The sequence below is a fragment of the Nomascus leucogenys genome, unplaced genomic scaffold (genome assembly GCF_006542625.1).
Source record: "Nomascus leucogenys isolate Asia unplaced genomic scaffold, Asia_NLE_v1 Super-Scaffold_258, whole genome shotgun sequence".
NCBI lineage: Eukaryota > Metazoa > Chordata > Mammalia > Primates > Hylobatidae > Nomascus > Nomascus leucogenys.
In genome coordinates this window covers 5431789-5448344 of record NW_022095769.1, presented here as the reverse complement: position 1 = coordinate 5448344, position 16556 = coordinate 5431789, and the positions used below count along the sequence as shown (strand labels likewise).

Below are 16556 nucleotides of genomic sequence, written 5' to 3'. Positions count from 1 at the left end.
TCCCAAAGTGCTGGGATTATAGGCAAGAGCCACCACACCCGGCCGCTGCTCACCATTTTTTAAGGAGAAAAACATCCAGATTTTATTTTCCTCCTCCGAAACTCAATAGCCCTAACCAGCCAGGGACATATATGAAGCAAACCCATTGTTCCTTTAGTTATCTCTTAAGTCTTTGGAGATAAAAGTGATGATTCGGATAAAAGTCAACATAAAAAAAAATTTAGTCTTTTTTTTGAGACAGAGTCTGGCTTTGTTGCCCAGGGTGGAGTGCAGTGGTACAGTCTCGGCTCACTGCAACTTTTGCCTCCTGGGTTCAAGTGATTCTCCTGCTTCAGCTTCCCAAGCAGCTGGGATTACAGGGGCATGCCACCACATCTGGCTAATTTTTGTATTTTTAGTAGAGACAGGATTTCATTGTGTTGGCCAGGCTGGTCTTGAACTCTTGACCTCAAGTGATCCACCTGCTTTGGCCTCCCAAAGTGCTGGGATTACAGGCGTGAGCCATCGCGCTGGCCAGAAATTTAGTCTTGATTATTATTATAGTATTACTGATTATTATAATCTCTCCCTTCCCCAAAACACATAAAAAGAAAACACTCCTCATGATGTACAATACATTTTAAAATTATTATTCTGAAGCATTTCAAACATCTAGGCAAGTGTAGAGCACATGATGGACATGTGTAAACCTGTTGCAAACTGTTGTGTTATCATAAGAAATAACAGAAATCCTTTGCCCAGTTCCCCTATTGGTAAAACTTGTAGAACTATAGTAACACAACCAGCATATGCACATTGGCACAGCTGAGATACAGAACATTTCCACCTCCCCAAGGATCTCCTCACCTTGCCCTTTTGTAGCTGTACTCACTTCCTTCCTGCCCCACCTTACCCCTTTTGCATTCACTAGTGTGTTCCCCATTTCTGTAATTTTGTGTTTTCAAAAATGTTATATAAATTGAATCATTAACCTTTTGGGTTTGGCGTTTGTCGCTTAGAATAATCCCTTCCGATTCATCCAAATTGTTGCATGTATCAGTAGTTCATTTTTTTTATAATTGATGAGTAATAGTCCATGGTGTGGATGTATGACAGTTTGTTTAACCTTTTGCTCACTGAAGGACATCAGAGTTGTTTACAATTTTTGGCTATCACAAATAAAGGTTTTTGTATGAACATAAGTCCTCATTTCTTTTTTTTTTTTTTTTTTTGAGACGGAGTCTTGCTCTGTCCCCCAGGCTGGAGTGCAGTGGCGCGATCTCGGCTCACTGCAAGCTCCGCCTCCCGGGGTTCACGCCATTCTCCTGCCTCAGCCTCCCGAGTAGCTGGGACTACAGGCGCCCGCCAACACGCCCGGCTAATTTTTTGTATTTTTAGTAGAGACGGGGTTTCACCCTGTTAGCCAGGATGGTCTCGATCTCCTGACCTCGTGATCCGCCCGCCTCGGCCTCCCAAAGTGCTGGGATTACAGGCGTGAGCCACCATGCCAGGCCCATAAGTCCTCATTTCTTGGGATAAATGCCCAAGAGTGCAATTACTGGGTTGCATGGTATTGCATTTTTAGTTTTTTAAGATGCTGCCAAACTTTTTTCCAGAGTAGCTGTGCATTCCCACCGGCAATGTATCAGAGGTTCAATTATACTGCATCCTTACCTGCATTTAGTGTCATTATTTTTTGTTTAGCCATTCTCACAGGTACGTTGTAATATCTCATGGTTTTAATTTGCATGGTTTTAATGTGCAGATGATGTTGAGCATCTTTTCATTTGTTTATTTACCATCATTACATTTTCTTCAGAGAAATGCCTTTTCATAACTTCTGACCATTTTCTAATTGCATTTTTTGGTATTTTACTATTGAATTTTGAGAGTTCTTTATATCTTGTAGGTACTACTCCTTTGTCAGATATGTGGTTTACAAGTATTTTCTTCTTGTCTTTAGCTTGTCTTTTCACCCTCTTAATGGGGTCTTTCACAGAGCAAAAGTTCAATTTTGATGAAATTTAATTTACCAACTTTTCCTGTTATGGATCATGCATTGGTATAAGTCTAAGAGTTCATTGCCTTGCCCTAGATTCTGAAGATTTTCTCCTATGTTTTTTTCTAAAAGTTTTATAGTTTTAATTTAAGTCCGTGATCCATTTTGAGTTAATTTTTGTGTAAGATCTAAGACTTAGATTGAGGTTGTTTTTTCTCTCTCTCTTTTTATCTATGCAAGTGCGATTGCCCCAGCAACATTTGTGGAAAAAGCTATTCTGCTTCCATTGAAATGCTTTCACGTTTTTGTCAGAAATCAGTTGAGCATGCTTGTATGGATCTTTCTCTAGGTTCTCTGTTCTGTTCTATTGTTTTACGTATATGCCTGTTCCTTCACCAATAACACAGTCTTCATGACGGTAGCTATACGATAAGGTTGATTCCTCCTACATTCTTCTTCTTTTCAAAATTTAACTATTCTGGTTCCTCTGTCTTTCCATATTAATTTTGGGATAGTCTTGTCTATCTTTGGAAAAACTCTTGCTGGAGTTTTGATAGGCATTGTGTTAAACCTCTGTATGAATTTAGGGAGAATTGATGTCTTCCAACATATCAATATGGGATGTCTTTTCATTTGTTTAGATCTTTGGTTTCTTCTATCAGAAGACTATGTAAACTATCATTTACATAGTTTTCAGCATAAAAGTCACATTCATGTTTGGTTAGATTTACATCTAAATATTTTGATTTTTTTGAGTAATTATAATGGTGTTTTTTAATATCAGTGTTCACGTATTCATTGCTAGTATATAGAAATATAATTGATTGTATATGTTTGTTTTATATCCTTCAACCTTACTGAACTCATTTTATTAGCTCTGGGAATTTTTTTGTGGATTCCATGGGATTTTTTATATAGGTAGTCATGTCCTACCTTTATCAAATTTTAACATGCTGCATTTGCTTTACATTTTTTTAAAGAATTAAAAAATACTTTCCGTCCTCTCCTTCCTCAGAGGTTGTTATCACTATCATGAATTCAGTGTTTATAGTTCTCGTATATATTTTTATACTACTCTGTCACCCAGGCTTGGAGTGCAGTGGCGTGATCTTGACTCACTGCAAACTCCACCTCCTGGGTTTAAGCAATTCTCCTGCCTCAGCATCCCTAGTACCGGGGATTACAGGTGCCTGCCACCTCACCCAGCTAATTTTTGTATTTTAGTAGAGATGGGGTTTCACCATGTTGGCCAGGCTGGTCTCGAGCTCCTGACCTCAAGCAATCCACCCACCTCCGCCTCCCAAAGTGCTGGGATTACAGGCATGAGCCACTGCGCCTGGCCATATTTTTATACTTTTATTATTTTATATATTTGTATACTCATGAACAATATATCATATTTTCTAGGTTTTAAATTTTACGTGTGTACCCTTCAAATTCTTGACTTTTTAATTTAACATTGTTTTCCCCCGAGATTTATCCCTGTTGTAAAATTATGCCAAGTTCATTCATAGTAGCTGCTGTGTGGTATTTCATAGAGTGAATATATGTTGTTCTATTGACAGACATTTAAATTGCTTCTAATGTTTTGCTGTTTTGATCTAATTGATTTCCGAGTGTTCATTATATATTCTAGATTCTAATCCTTTGTAGTTACATGTGTTGCCAGTATCTTCTCCTAGTCATTGGCATCTCTTTTAATTTTGTTTATAGTGTCATGTTGTGTCGAAATTAAGACAGATGGATAAATCATTTCTTTTTTTTTTTCTGACTTATCTAAGACATTCTTCCCTACCTATATCTTCTTATTTTAAAAAAGTTAAGTTTCTTTTCTTTTCTTTTTTTTTTTTTTTTGAGACAGAGTCTCGCCCTGTCGTCCAGGCTGGAGTGTGGCGCAATCTCAGCTCACTGCAACTGCTGCCTCCCGGCCTCAAGCAGTTCACCTGCCTTAGCCTCCAGAGTAGTTGGGACTACAGGCATGCATCATCATGCCTGGCTAGTTTTTGTATTTTTAGTAGAGATGGGATTTTACCATGTTGCCTAGGCTGATCTGGAACTCCTGGCCTCAAGTGATCTGCCTGCCCCAGCCTCCCAAAGTGCTGGGATTACATGTGTGAGCCAATGCGCCTGGCCTGTCTTTTCAAATTAAGTCTCTAACCTACCTAGAATTGTTCTTTAGAATCAGTGTGAGGTAGAAGGATGTAATTTTATTATGTTCCATTGTAGTCAGTTATTTCCAAATCATTTATAAATAGCCTTTTTTTTTTTCCTTTTTGAGTCAGAGTCGCACTCTGTCACCCAGGCTGGAGTGCAGTGACGTGATCTTGGCTCACTGCACGCCCCGCGTCCTGGGTTCATGCCATTCTCCTGCATCAGCCTCCCGAATAGCTAGGACTACAGGCACCTGCCACCACGCCTGGCTAATTTTTTGTATTTTTAGTAGAGATGGGATTTCATCGTGTTAGCCAGGATGGTCTCGATCTCCTGACCTCGTGATCCGCCCACCTCGGCCTCCCAAAGAGCTGGAATTACAGGCGTGAGCCACCTCACCCGGCCCTAAATAGCCCATTTTTAATTTATTGATTTCTATGATTATTCCTGTAATATCACATTTCTTTATATGCTTTGGATTAATTTCTGGGCTCATGTATTTGTCCCATTGCTGTATCTGTCTTTCCTTCCATCAGTAAATATCTTATGCCTTAATTATCTAGCCTGAAATAAGCATTGATATCTGGTAGTATGGATCAACCTTCTTTTACAGAATTGTAGCTGATTCGTGGTCCTTTGCCCTTCAGTATAATTTTAAGATCAACTTGTCAAAACAAAACTGTTGGGGCTCTGACTGAAATGGACACTTTTACTCTTTTAGTCTTAACTGTCACACTATACTTCTTAACTTATTGAAATCTTAAGTGCCATCAGTAGTTTATCAAATGTATCTCAGATTTCTGAGTTCTTTCTTTTGTTATGTCATCCATTCAGTATACAATTAAAGACTAGTATCTCTTAACCTTTTAGTTTATTTAGATTTCAAAAGTCTATTAAAAGTTAGATAGTCCCTCCTTTCCAGGTGTAGGGGAAACACAAAATGCTGTTTAGTAAATTTGAATTTTCCTCAAGAAAGGAGTCTGTATGTAAGAAGGCAATATGCATAACACCTTTCTTTCTTTCATTCTTTATTATTTTTGTAGAATACTTTGCCTTATTTTTAATCTCTATGATTTGGGTAGTTTCTTTTGTATTTTATATACTTTGGGTGAAATGAGTAAAAAAAAAAAGAAAAATTTAATTCTAGGACTGTGATACTAATTTTTAGCAGCAAGAGATCAATACTGTGATTTAAAATAAGTATACAAAGCTATCTCCACCCAAGATTTAGAATAGAGAATGTTAGCAATAAACCAATATTGTGTGTAACTCCGGTTGTAGAGTGCTAGAAACCCTCCAAAGGCATTCCAAGCTGGCTAGGCTTGGTGGCTCACGCCTGTAATCCCAGCACATTGGGAGGCCAAGGTGGGTGGATCACTTGAGGTCAGGAATTCGAGACCAGCCTAGCCAACCTGGTGAAACCCCATCTCTACTGAAAATACAAAAATTAGTTGGGCATGGTGGCACATGCCTGTAGTCTCAGCTACTTGGGAGGCTGAGGTGGGAGAATCACTTTAGCCTGGGAGGTGGAGGTTGCAGTGAGCTGAGATCGCACTACTGCATCCCAACTTTGGTGACAGAGTGAGACCCTGTCTCAAAAAAAAAAAAGAATTTAAAGTGAATCCTCAATGTTTTTCTCTCCAGCATGGTTCAGTGGTTTTTGTATAAGCATGGAGAAATCGATTAGTTGATTCTAATCGGGGTGAAGTTTCCCAGGAGACCATGTTAAGGAATTGACAATTAAGGGAATTAAGGATATTTACAAGGGCATTTAATATGGAACCCTAGAATCTAAGTCGAGCAAGAAGGGAAGTGAGGATATAATGAAGATGATTAATCATGAGAAAAGTGGCAAAATTAACAGGTGGAATCTACAAAATAAGCTCAGGGAAAAAAAATAAATTATTAGGTGGGAGATATTAATGAGATAGGAACATTACTGGTCTAGATGAGCTAGAAGGATAGGAGGTGGTGGTCAAGTGTCGGGATGCCTAACATCCAGATTTTGGACATGACACAGTCTTTGGTGCAGATAGATCATGGGTATTACCATGGAATGGGAAGCTGGATTTGTATGTTGGGCATGATTGTGATGAGGAGGCTAAAGACCTGGAAGACCACAGTGTTGGGTGAGTTACCCATGTGGGTGATTGTTGACGGTACCAAGAGCAGTTTTGGGGTAGAATGGAAGACAGCAAAGTCTGAAGTGTTCAACTGAAGAGTGAGGAAGTTGAGGGTCAGTAGATGACATGAACAAGATCAGACAGTAAATGATGAAGTCTGTTAGTGAGAAATTAAAATGTATTCAGGTTTTTGAAGGTAGAGAGAGGAGAAAAGGTTTAGAAGAAGCAAGGAGGAATATTCCCCACTTACAGGAAGTATAGAAGAGAAGTAGCAGTCTCCAAATGAGAGTGTTTCACGGACAGACTTTAGTTAGGGACAGAAGGGGAACTTTTCAGGGAGAAGGTTGAGTAGTAGAAGGGTTTTCACTCATTAAAAATTAGCCATTTAATTATTATCATTGTCGTCATTCTTAATATTAGATTTTGAGCCAGCTGCGATGGCACACGCCTATAGCCCAAGCTACTCTGGGGCTGAGGCGGGAGGATCTCTTGAGCCCAAGAGTTGGAGGCTGCAGTGAGTTGTGATTGCGCCTTTGCACTCCAGCCTGGGTGACACAATGAGACCCTGTCTCTAAAAACATAATATTATTAAATTTTGTGATTAGCTATTGGGTTATTCTTATTTCTGGACACTTTAACAAACTTTATTATATTGTATTATGTCATTTTTTATTGAATATGTGTCATTTTCTTTTTTTTTTTTTGAGACGGAGTCTCGCTCTGTCACCCAGGCTGGAGTGCTGTGGCGCAGTCTCCGCTCACTGCAAGCTCCGCCTCCCAGGTTCATGCCATTCTCCTGCCTCAGCCTCTCCGAGTAGCTGGGACTACAGGCGCCCGCCACCACGCCTGGCTAATTTTTTGTATTGTTTTAGTAGAGACGGGGTTTCACTGTGGTCTCGATCTCCTGACCTCGTGATCCGCCCGCCTCGGCCTCCCAAAGTGCTGGGATTACAAGCGTGAGCCACCGCGCCCAGCCTGAATATGTGTCATTTTCTATAAAAGTTTGGCTGTTAGGCCTTTGATAACATCAAAATATTCATTATCCTGTCATATATATTGGAAAATCAGATTTAATTTCATTTGTGGTATATTTACCATATGCCAGGCTCTTACCTATTATTGCAAATTGAAAATATGTAAGATATAATACCTCTTCTCAAAGAGGATTAGTGAGCTCACAAGAATATAACTTGTGGGCATATAGTTCCATAACACACCAATCAGACTGTTAGCAGTGGTCACCTCTGGGACAGTGAAGGGAATGGAGGGGTTAGATATTAAGAGGAGCCTTCCATTTTTAGCATCTTTTAATATAATATATTTCTTTGTATATTTGCATCTTTTATTTATTTGCATTTTTGCATCTTTTAATACAAGATATTTCTATTTTTTACAAATAAAAGTATTAAGATAGAATTTATGGAAGTCACATTTTTTGTGTGTGATAATTAAAGGGATAAATTGTGTTTTTTAAGCCTTTGTCTATTTCTTCTAGGCAGGAATACCAATGGGACCAATGCCAGCAGCGGGAATGCCTTATCTAGGACAAGCACCCTTTCTGGGCATGCGTCCTCCAGGCCCACAGTACACTCCAGACATGCAGAAGCAGTTTGCCGAAGAGCAGCAGTAAGAAATCACCAGAATTAAAGGATAACAAAGATAGATTATAGCATGTATCTTAAGAATTGTCTAATGATCTCTAGTGCAGATTTGAAACTAAAACAGTCAAAAGTTGTCTTTAAAACTCTTAAGGCCTGGCCCAGTGGTTCATGCCTATAATCCCAGCACTTCGGAAGGCTGAGGCGGGCAGATTGCTTGAGCCCAGGAGTTCGAGACCAGCCTGAGCAACATGGTGAAACCCTGCCTCTACAAAAAATACAAAATATTAGCCAGGTTTGATGGCTCATGCCTGTAGTCCCAGCTGCTCAGGAGGCTGAGGTGGGAGGATCACCTGGGCCCCGAGGTTGAGGCTGCAGTCAGCCGTGATCATGCCACGGTACTCCAGCTTGGGTGACAGAGTGAGACCCTGTTTAAAAACAAAAACAAAAACAAAAAAGCCTCTTTAAAATACCATTATTATAAGTTTAGAGTCAAAAAGGACCTTAGAGATCCTCTAATTCAACCCTCTTGTTTTATATCTAGTGAAAGTGAAGTCCAGGAAAATGAAACAACTTGTCAGTCCAGGTTACACAGTTACCAGCAAAGCCTGGACCTAAAGGCAGGCCTCCTGATTCCCAGATCATTACTCTTTCTGCTGTATGACACTGCCTTCCCAAGCAGGTTCTTTTTTAATATGCAGAGCAAAGTGTGTTCTTATGTTTGTCTGCCTGTTTTTTGAGAATACTTTTGTATGCAAAAGCTTGTTTCCTCCTCTTGCAAATTAGATGAGAAATAAATTCATATACATAATTTAGGTAAATCATTCTTTAGACTCATGTCAAATATTTTGGAATTAATATAGTGAGGAAACAGGATTGTCGTAAGAAAACTAGATATTTATCAATGAAATTTACACTTCTGGAAGTGCAACATGATATTGCTGAAACTGTTAGAAATCTGAATATAAAACACAGTGTATAATTCCGGGAGCTGGTTCTTTATTAGATCATTTTTCCTTCAGGAAACGATTTGAACAGCAGCAAAAACTCTTAGAAGAAGAAAGAAAAAGACGCCAGTTTGAAGAGCAGAAGCAAAAGCTCAGACTTTTGAGCAGTGTGAAACCCAAGGTAGTATTTCAATACTTCTCTTCACCCAGAACATACACACCCTGAATGTGCCTCTTCCCACTCATTGAGTGGATTTTGTCATTGGGGCACCAGCCCAAGCTGAGGCTTTGATTGATTCTTCTCATTTCGGTTTATCTAATTCTTAATGTGAAGGATTTTTCATTTTCTGCAAAGATACACTGCTGTCAATGAGAATAGGGTATCAGCCATTATCTTCTCAACTCTTTTTTAGTATCATGGCAATGTCTGTAATCTTTTTCTTGGGAAGCAGTAATCCTGAATTCAGTGATATTTCATGTTTCTCTTAGAGCCTTCACAGGACATTTAATATCAAACAGGTCTATCCTAAAGTATTTATACATTGGCCTTGCAATGTTTTTATTTTCTGTGGAGTGTCATTGTTTAATCATTTACCAATGTCTTTCTAACTTGGAGAATTCATTATCGGAAGTATGTGGTAAAAATATTGGAAATAGATGAATATCTATGCTTTTCTTAATTTGGGAGGGTTTAGGATACAGTGAAGGATAAGTAAAGAAATATACATATATTTGTTGTCTCTTAGACTGGAGAGAAGAGTAGAGATGATGCTTTGGAAGCCATAAAAGGAAATTTAGATGGGTTTTCCAGAGATGCAAAAATGCACCCTACTCCAGCATCGCACCCCAAGAAATCAGGTAGTTTTAAGAGGCATTACGTTTTTCTTTTCTGGGAAGGTGATTTATGTAGTCCCTGTTTCTTTACCTCGCCATTATATGTGTGTGTGAAAAGTCAATGTAGAACTCTTCCTTCAAGCTAAGTACAGCTTTGGATGTTCTCAAATATACAGTGGCTTAAGAGCTCTGGTCTGGATAACAACTGTCTTGGGAGGAAAAAACCTCTTTGTCTTCTAATTAAATGTCAGTATGACAATTTCACCTGTAAGTTTTCTGTATATAAATACGTTAACATTAGTAAAATCTGTTCACCCAGAGCAAATGCCTCATTTTAAAAAAATCATGGGTGTAATTATGCTCTTCTTGAAATTTTACTTTCCCTAATGCATTTCTTTGTAATTTTTGTCATCATTTATTGTCAGGTAAGCAAAAAGAAATGTGCCTGTTTTAGAGCAGGGCAAAGGGATTGCGGGGTGGGGTTTGGTTGTTCTTTTGAACATTTAGCAGTTGAAATGAGTCTTGTATTTGCATAATTGTTACCACATTATTTTTTAAAAATTCAACATTTCAAGCCAGGCGCCGTGGCTCATGCCTGTAATCCCAGCACTTTGGGAGGCCGAGGCGGGTGGGATCACTTGAGGTCAGGAGTTCGAGACCAGCCTGGCCAACATGGTGAAACCCTGTCTCTACTAAAAATAAAAAAATTAGCTGGGCATGGTGGTGCGTGCCTGTATTCCCAGCTACTCGGGAAGCTGAGGCAGGAGAATCACTTGAACCCGGGAGGTGGAGGTTACAGTGAGCCGAGATCATGCCACTGCCCGCTCCAGCTTAGGCATCAGAGCAAGACTCCATCTCAAAAAAAAAACAAAAACAAAAACAAAAAAACCAAATTCAACGTTTTGACATTTTATCAGCTGATTCCAAGAAAACATACCTAATAGGTGAACAGTTTTCATAAATCATTTAGCCAGCCAAGAAAGTACTATCTTCTGCTGGAAAATGTTGCATTGATAAATTTTATCTTGAACCCTTGTATTATAGTACCTTTCATGGGTGATATCAAGAGGGAATAATCACTGGCATAGTAACCAGTTCTTGATTTTTCCGGGACAACTTTGACTCTGTTCTGTTAATTTCACTTAAGATTCCCATTCCAAAAGTATGCCCCAAAATAAAATATACAAGATTGAAAAGAAAACAGATATTAGCAATCAGGCTGAGATTAGAAAGGAAAAACATATCTAAAAATGAAAATTATAAGCCAAATAAGCTAATCAAGAAGTAATTTAGGAATATATATTAGAAGTTAATACTAGAACTGGACCTAGGCTGGAGGTTAGGAAAAGTAGAGAAAGGCAGTCAGGAGTTCAAGACAAGCCTGGCCAACATGGTGAAACCCCATCTCTACTAAAAATACAAAAAATTAGCCAGGCGTGGTGGCGTGTCCCTATAATCCCAGTCACTTGGTAGGCTGAGGCAAGAGAATAGCTTGAACCTGGGAGATAGAGGCTGCAGTGAGTCGAGACTGCACCACTGCACTCCAGCCTGGACGACAGAGTGAGACTCCATCTCAAAAAAAAAAAAAAAAAAAACCAAAAACCTAGTCCTAAAGTATTTATAAAAAGAGTTTCCAGCCATTCTACCACGAAAGGCACCTTTTAAATTTCTCTTTATAGATTGTTTATCTTAAAATACTGAATACTGAATATACAAACTATATTGATCATGTAACTTTTTTTTTGAGACAGGGTCTCATTCTATTGCCCTAATGCGGTGACATGATCACAGTTCACTGCAGCCATGACCTCCCAGGCTCAGATGATCCTGCCACTTCAACCTCACGAGTAATCGGGACTACAGATGCACACCACCACGCCCAGCTAATTTTTGTGTCTTTTGTAGAGACAGGATTTCGCCATGTTGCCCAGGCTGGTCTCAAACTCCTGGACTCAAGCAGTCCACCTGCTTTAGCCTTCCAAAGTGCTAGGATTACAGGTGTGAGCAACTGTGCCTGGCCCATCATATAACTTTTATACTTCTTTTTAATCATATACATCGCTGCTAGAGTTGGTATGGGCCAAAATATATTCCACGTAGAATTCACACATTCCAGCCAAATGCAAAGAAACATTGGTTTGGTCTTTACAGTATATCCCAAGGAAATAGGGTCCATTTAAAAAATATTTTAAGTAGCTGGGAACCCAAATTGAGAACCTAAATCCAGTCTTGGTAATTGTTGGGAAGCTTGGAATACAATGTGGGAGGGCTTTTTCTTTTTTAAACAAACTTAATTAAGGCAATAATTTTACATCTTTCTTAGAACTTTCAGTGCATCCAGGTTTTATTGCATTGATCCTAAAGAGAGGAAAGAAGTATGCAGGGTCTCCATTTTTCAGATAAGAGCCATTTCTTAAAAAAAAGACTACTCCTGAGCTTCAAGTCAGTGACAAAAAAAAAAAAAGACTGCTTATTGTGACAATAGACTTTAGTCATATTAAAGCAATTCAAAGTAATTTAAAATGTGGGGAAGCCGGGTGCGGTGGCTCATGCCTGTAATCCCAGCACTTTGGGAGGCCGAGGTGGGCGGATCACCTGAGGTTGGGAGTTCAAGACCAGCCTGACCAACATGGCAAAACCCTGTCTCTACTAAAAATACAAAATTAGCCAGGTGTGGTGGTGCATGCCTGTAATCCCAGCCATTCAGGAGGCTGAGGCAGGAGAATCTCTTGAACCCAGAAGGCGGAGGTTGCTGTGAGCAGAGATCACGCCATTGCACTCCAGCCTGGGCAACAGAGCCAGACTCTGTCTCAAAAAAAAAAAAAAAAAAAAAATATGGGGCCAGGCGTGGTGGTGCACACCTGTAATCCCAGCTACTTGGGAGGCTGAGGCAGAAGAATTGCTTGAAGCTGGAAGGCAGAGGTTGCAGTGAGCTGAGATTGCGCCCCTGCACTCCAGCCTGGGCGACAGAGCTAGACTCCATCTCAAAAAAACAAAAACAAAGAAGGTGAGGCGTGGTGGCTCACGCCTATAATCCCAATACTTTGGGAGAGACCAAGGCAGGCAGATCACCTGAAGTCAGGAGTTTGAGACCAGCCTGGCCAACATGGTGAAACCCTATCTCTACTAAAAATACAAAAATTAGCCGGCCGTGGTGGTGGGCACCTGTAGTCCCAGCTGCTTGCGAGGCTGAGGCACGAGAATCGCTTGAACCTGGGAGGCAGAGGTTGCAGTGAGCTGAGATTGTGCCACTGTACTCTAGCCTGGATGACAGAGGGAGACCCAGTATCATAATAATAATAATAATAATAGTAATAAGAATAATAAATGTGAAGAAGCAACAATAAAATAGTATTGTTAATGAGCTTCATGTTAAATGTAGCCCCAGTAGAGGTTTATTACATAAGTGAATTTTACATTTAACAATAAAAAGCCACAGTGACATTTATATCCTTTAGTGCCAAAGGTCTTTTAAAGGTAGTCATAGTCTTTAGGCAGGGTTTACTTTCTTAAATTGACTATAGTTGTTTGATTCAGCTCTTTATGATATCCTAATGTTGATGCTTTTCACAAGAAAATATCACCTTAATAATGTGTTTAATGTTCTTGTCTTGGCCAGGCATGGTGGCTCATGCCTATAATCCCAGCGCTTTGGGAGGCCAAGGTGGGTGGATCACCTGAGGTCAGGAGTTCAAGACCAGCCTGGCCAATATGGTGAAACCCCCATCTCTACTAAAAATACAAAAATTTAGCTGGGCATGGGGACTCACACCTGTAATCCCAGCACTTTGGGAGGCCAAGGCAGGTAGGTCATGAAGTCAGGAGTTCGAGACCAGCCTGGCCAATATGGTGAAACCCCGTCTCTACTAAAAATACAAAGTTAGCTGGGTGTGGTGGCACGCACCTGTAGCCCCAGCTACTTGGGAGGTTGAGGCAGAAGAATCGCTTGAACCCAGGAGGCGGAGGTTGCAGTGAGCCGCGATCGTGCCACTGCACTCAAGTCTGGGCGACAGAGCAAGACTCCGTCTGTCACACACACACACACACACAAAAATACAAAGATTAACTGGGCATGGCGGTGCGTACCTGTAGTCCCAGCTACTTGAGAGGCTGAGGCAGAAAAATCTCTTGAACCCGGGGAACAAAGCAGAGGTTGCAGTGAGCTGAGCTCATGCCATCGCACTGTAGCCTGGGCATCGCAGCAAGATTCCATCTCAAAAAAAAAAAAAAAGTTCTTTTGTAATTTTTATTTCTCATATGGTAACTTTACTGAAATATGATCTATGCAAGTGTATGGATCAGGCATGATATTTCAAAAATTACAAGTTTGTATTGTGCATTATTTCTTACTGAATTTCTTAATAAATAATGAAATTTAGTCATCATGGTATATATCTGTCCAAAATGTATTCAGCACTATATAGGTAGGTTTTCTTATATCTGATGTATACTGGTTTGAGATAATATTATCTAGATAAACAGATCATTTTGACTTCAAAAATAATTATCACTTTGATGTAAATCATAATGGTCTCAGGGGAAAAATTATTAATCTAATAAAAGGAAGACAGTCAAGGCCGGGAGCTCGAGACCAGCTTGGGCAACATAGTGAGACACCATCTCTATGAAAAAAAAAAAAAAAGAAAGGAAGAATTAGCTGGGTATGCTGGCATGTGCCTATATTCCTAGCTATTCAGGAGGCTGAGGCTGAAGGATTGCTTGATCCCACGAGTTTGAGGCTGCTATGATCATGAGCTATGAGCATGCCACAGCACTCTAGCCTAGGTGACAGAGCAAGATCCTGTCTCTAAAATAAATGGATACATAGATTTTTAGTTTTACCTTTTTTGAACCAAATGCAAAATAGCTATTAAAACTCTCCTTTAAAAAGACATAAAATTGTGTATAAATAGACATCAAAGTGTTTTACATGCATCATGTAATTCCATTTGACTATTGTTACTTGTTATTTCTTGTTCACCTCCACTATTTATGTTTCAATATATTCTTTTGGAATTATACTACATCTTAATTCCTTTTTCTCTGTTGGTTTCCATTTTTGTGTGTTTCATTGCCATTTTCCATTTTGCAGATTGCCCCACATCATCTCATTCTACTAAAACTGTCTCCCCATCACCTGCCTTTCTTGATGAAGAAGAATTCAGTGACTTTATGCAGGGACCTGTTGAAGTTCCCCCATGTGGGCCTTCTTCCACATCCCAGCCCTTTCAGTCTTTCCACCCCTCCACCCCACTTGGCCAGTTGCATACACAGAAGGCTGGGACACAGCCTCTCCCTCCAAGTCAGAGTCCAGTGCCTTTTGCCTTACATGGTGTCCCTGGGCAAATTCCTTACTTCTCTACTGCTTCAGCCTCACACAGTGTACCAAAAGCAGGTAACTCTTAGCATTATTAATGAAAATATTCTTAAGATATCCTGGGATAACTTATTTTTGTTATATAAGTAGAATAATCCAGTGATGTTGGCAAGTAAACATGTACATGAATGCATAACTGCTGTTGAAATTCAACAAAACAAGTGTCTAGATTTTTAAGTTCTGGGGTCTTCACATTCCAGAAAGGTGATTTAAAACTTTTGCTCCTCAACTAGGAGCACTTTAAACTGCCTTATAACTTTAAAAGAAATCTTCTGATTTTTCCAGAAGATTGTTGTTTGGGAGATTCACCAATATCATTTTCTTAAGAATAAGGAGCTAGGAAAGGCTTCTTTAGAAAGTACTCTTTCAGCTTCAGTGACAGGGCACTTGGGGGCAGAAGCCCAGGTTGTTCATTTACTACCAATTTGTCCTTGGTGTGCCTTAGATTTTGTCATCTATAAAATGAATAGAGACAGCTACATATCCTGGCTTGAGACAGGGTGCTGGGAGGGATCTTGGCAGACATGTACTTAGTCCAGACTGTCTCATTTGATGGACGTGGAAACAGACCAAGAGATGACGATGATGTTACTGGCCAGAGGCCTCCCTAGGAGTTAGTGAAAGTGTTATCTTATGTAGATTGTCAGATTTCAAAGGTAGTGTTCCTTCCTTCCACTACACTCTTCCACCTACTATCTCATAGAATTCTTTAGAATCACAGTAGATAATTATGTTTACATTCTCTAAAATCTCAAGTCTCTCAAGTCCTATACAAATGTGCAGTGATTGAATTATTTCAACGTTTACTTTTTTTTTGTTTTTTTTTTTTTTGAGACAGAGTCTTGCACTGTCACCCAGGCTGGAGTGCAGTGGCGTGATCTCAGCTCACTGCAACCTCCGCCTCCTGGGTTCAAGTGATTCTCTTGCCTCAGCCTTCCGAGTAGCTGAAATTACAGGCGCCCGCCATCACGCCGGGCTAATTTTTTGTATTTTTAGTAGAGATGGGGTTTCACTATGTGGGTCAGGCTGGTCTTGAACTCCTGACCTCATGGTCTGCCTGCCTTGGCCTCCCAAAGTGCTGGGATTACAGGCTTGAGCCATGGCGCCTGGCCACAATGTTTACATTACATGTGGCAGGGCCTCCCTTTAGAATATGGGGGTGATGGCCGGACTCGGTGGCTCACGCTTGTAATCCCAGCACTTTGGGAGGTTGAGGCGGGCGGATCACGAGGTCAGGAGATCGAGACCATCCTGGCTAACACGGTGAAACCCCGTCTCTACTAAAAATACAAAAAATTAGCTGGGCGTGGTGGCGGGCGCCTGTAGTCCCAGCTACTCGGGAGGCTGAGGCAGGAGAATGGCGCAAACCCGGGAGGCGGAGCTTGCAGTGAGCCGAGATCGTGCCACTGCACTCCAGCCTGGGCAACAGAGCGAGACTCCGTCTCAAAAAAAAAAAAAGAATATGGGGGTGAGCTGGGCACCGTGGCTCACTTCTGTAATCCCAGCACTTTGGGAGGCTGAGGTGGGTAGATCACCTGAGGTCAGGAG

At 40.4% G+C, this 16556-nt stretch overlaps 1 protein-coding gene across 8 annotated transcripts in view; it reads left to right on the top strand.

The window, feature by feature from the left end:
* Positions 1-16556, top strand: part of SYNRG (synergin gamma) — a 91334-nt gene that overhangs the window by 15979 nt on the left and 58799 nt on the right. For 7 of the 8 annotated variants that reach the window (XM_030807985.1, XM_030807987.1, XM_030807982.1 and 4 more), the window contains exons 4-6: positions 7748-7878; positions 8873-8978; positions 9544-9655. In XM_030807985.1, coding sequence (XP_030663845.1) covers positions 7748-7878; positions 8873-8978; positions 9544-9655 — 349 coding nt within the window. Of the gene's footprint in view, positions 1-7747; positions 7879-8872; positions 8979-9543; positions 9656-14723; positions 15027-16556 lie in introns of all 8 variants that reach the window. The other variant, XM_030807979.1, reaches the window with a different exon arrangement.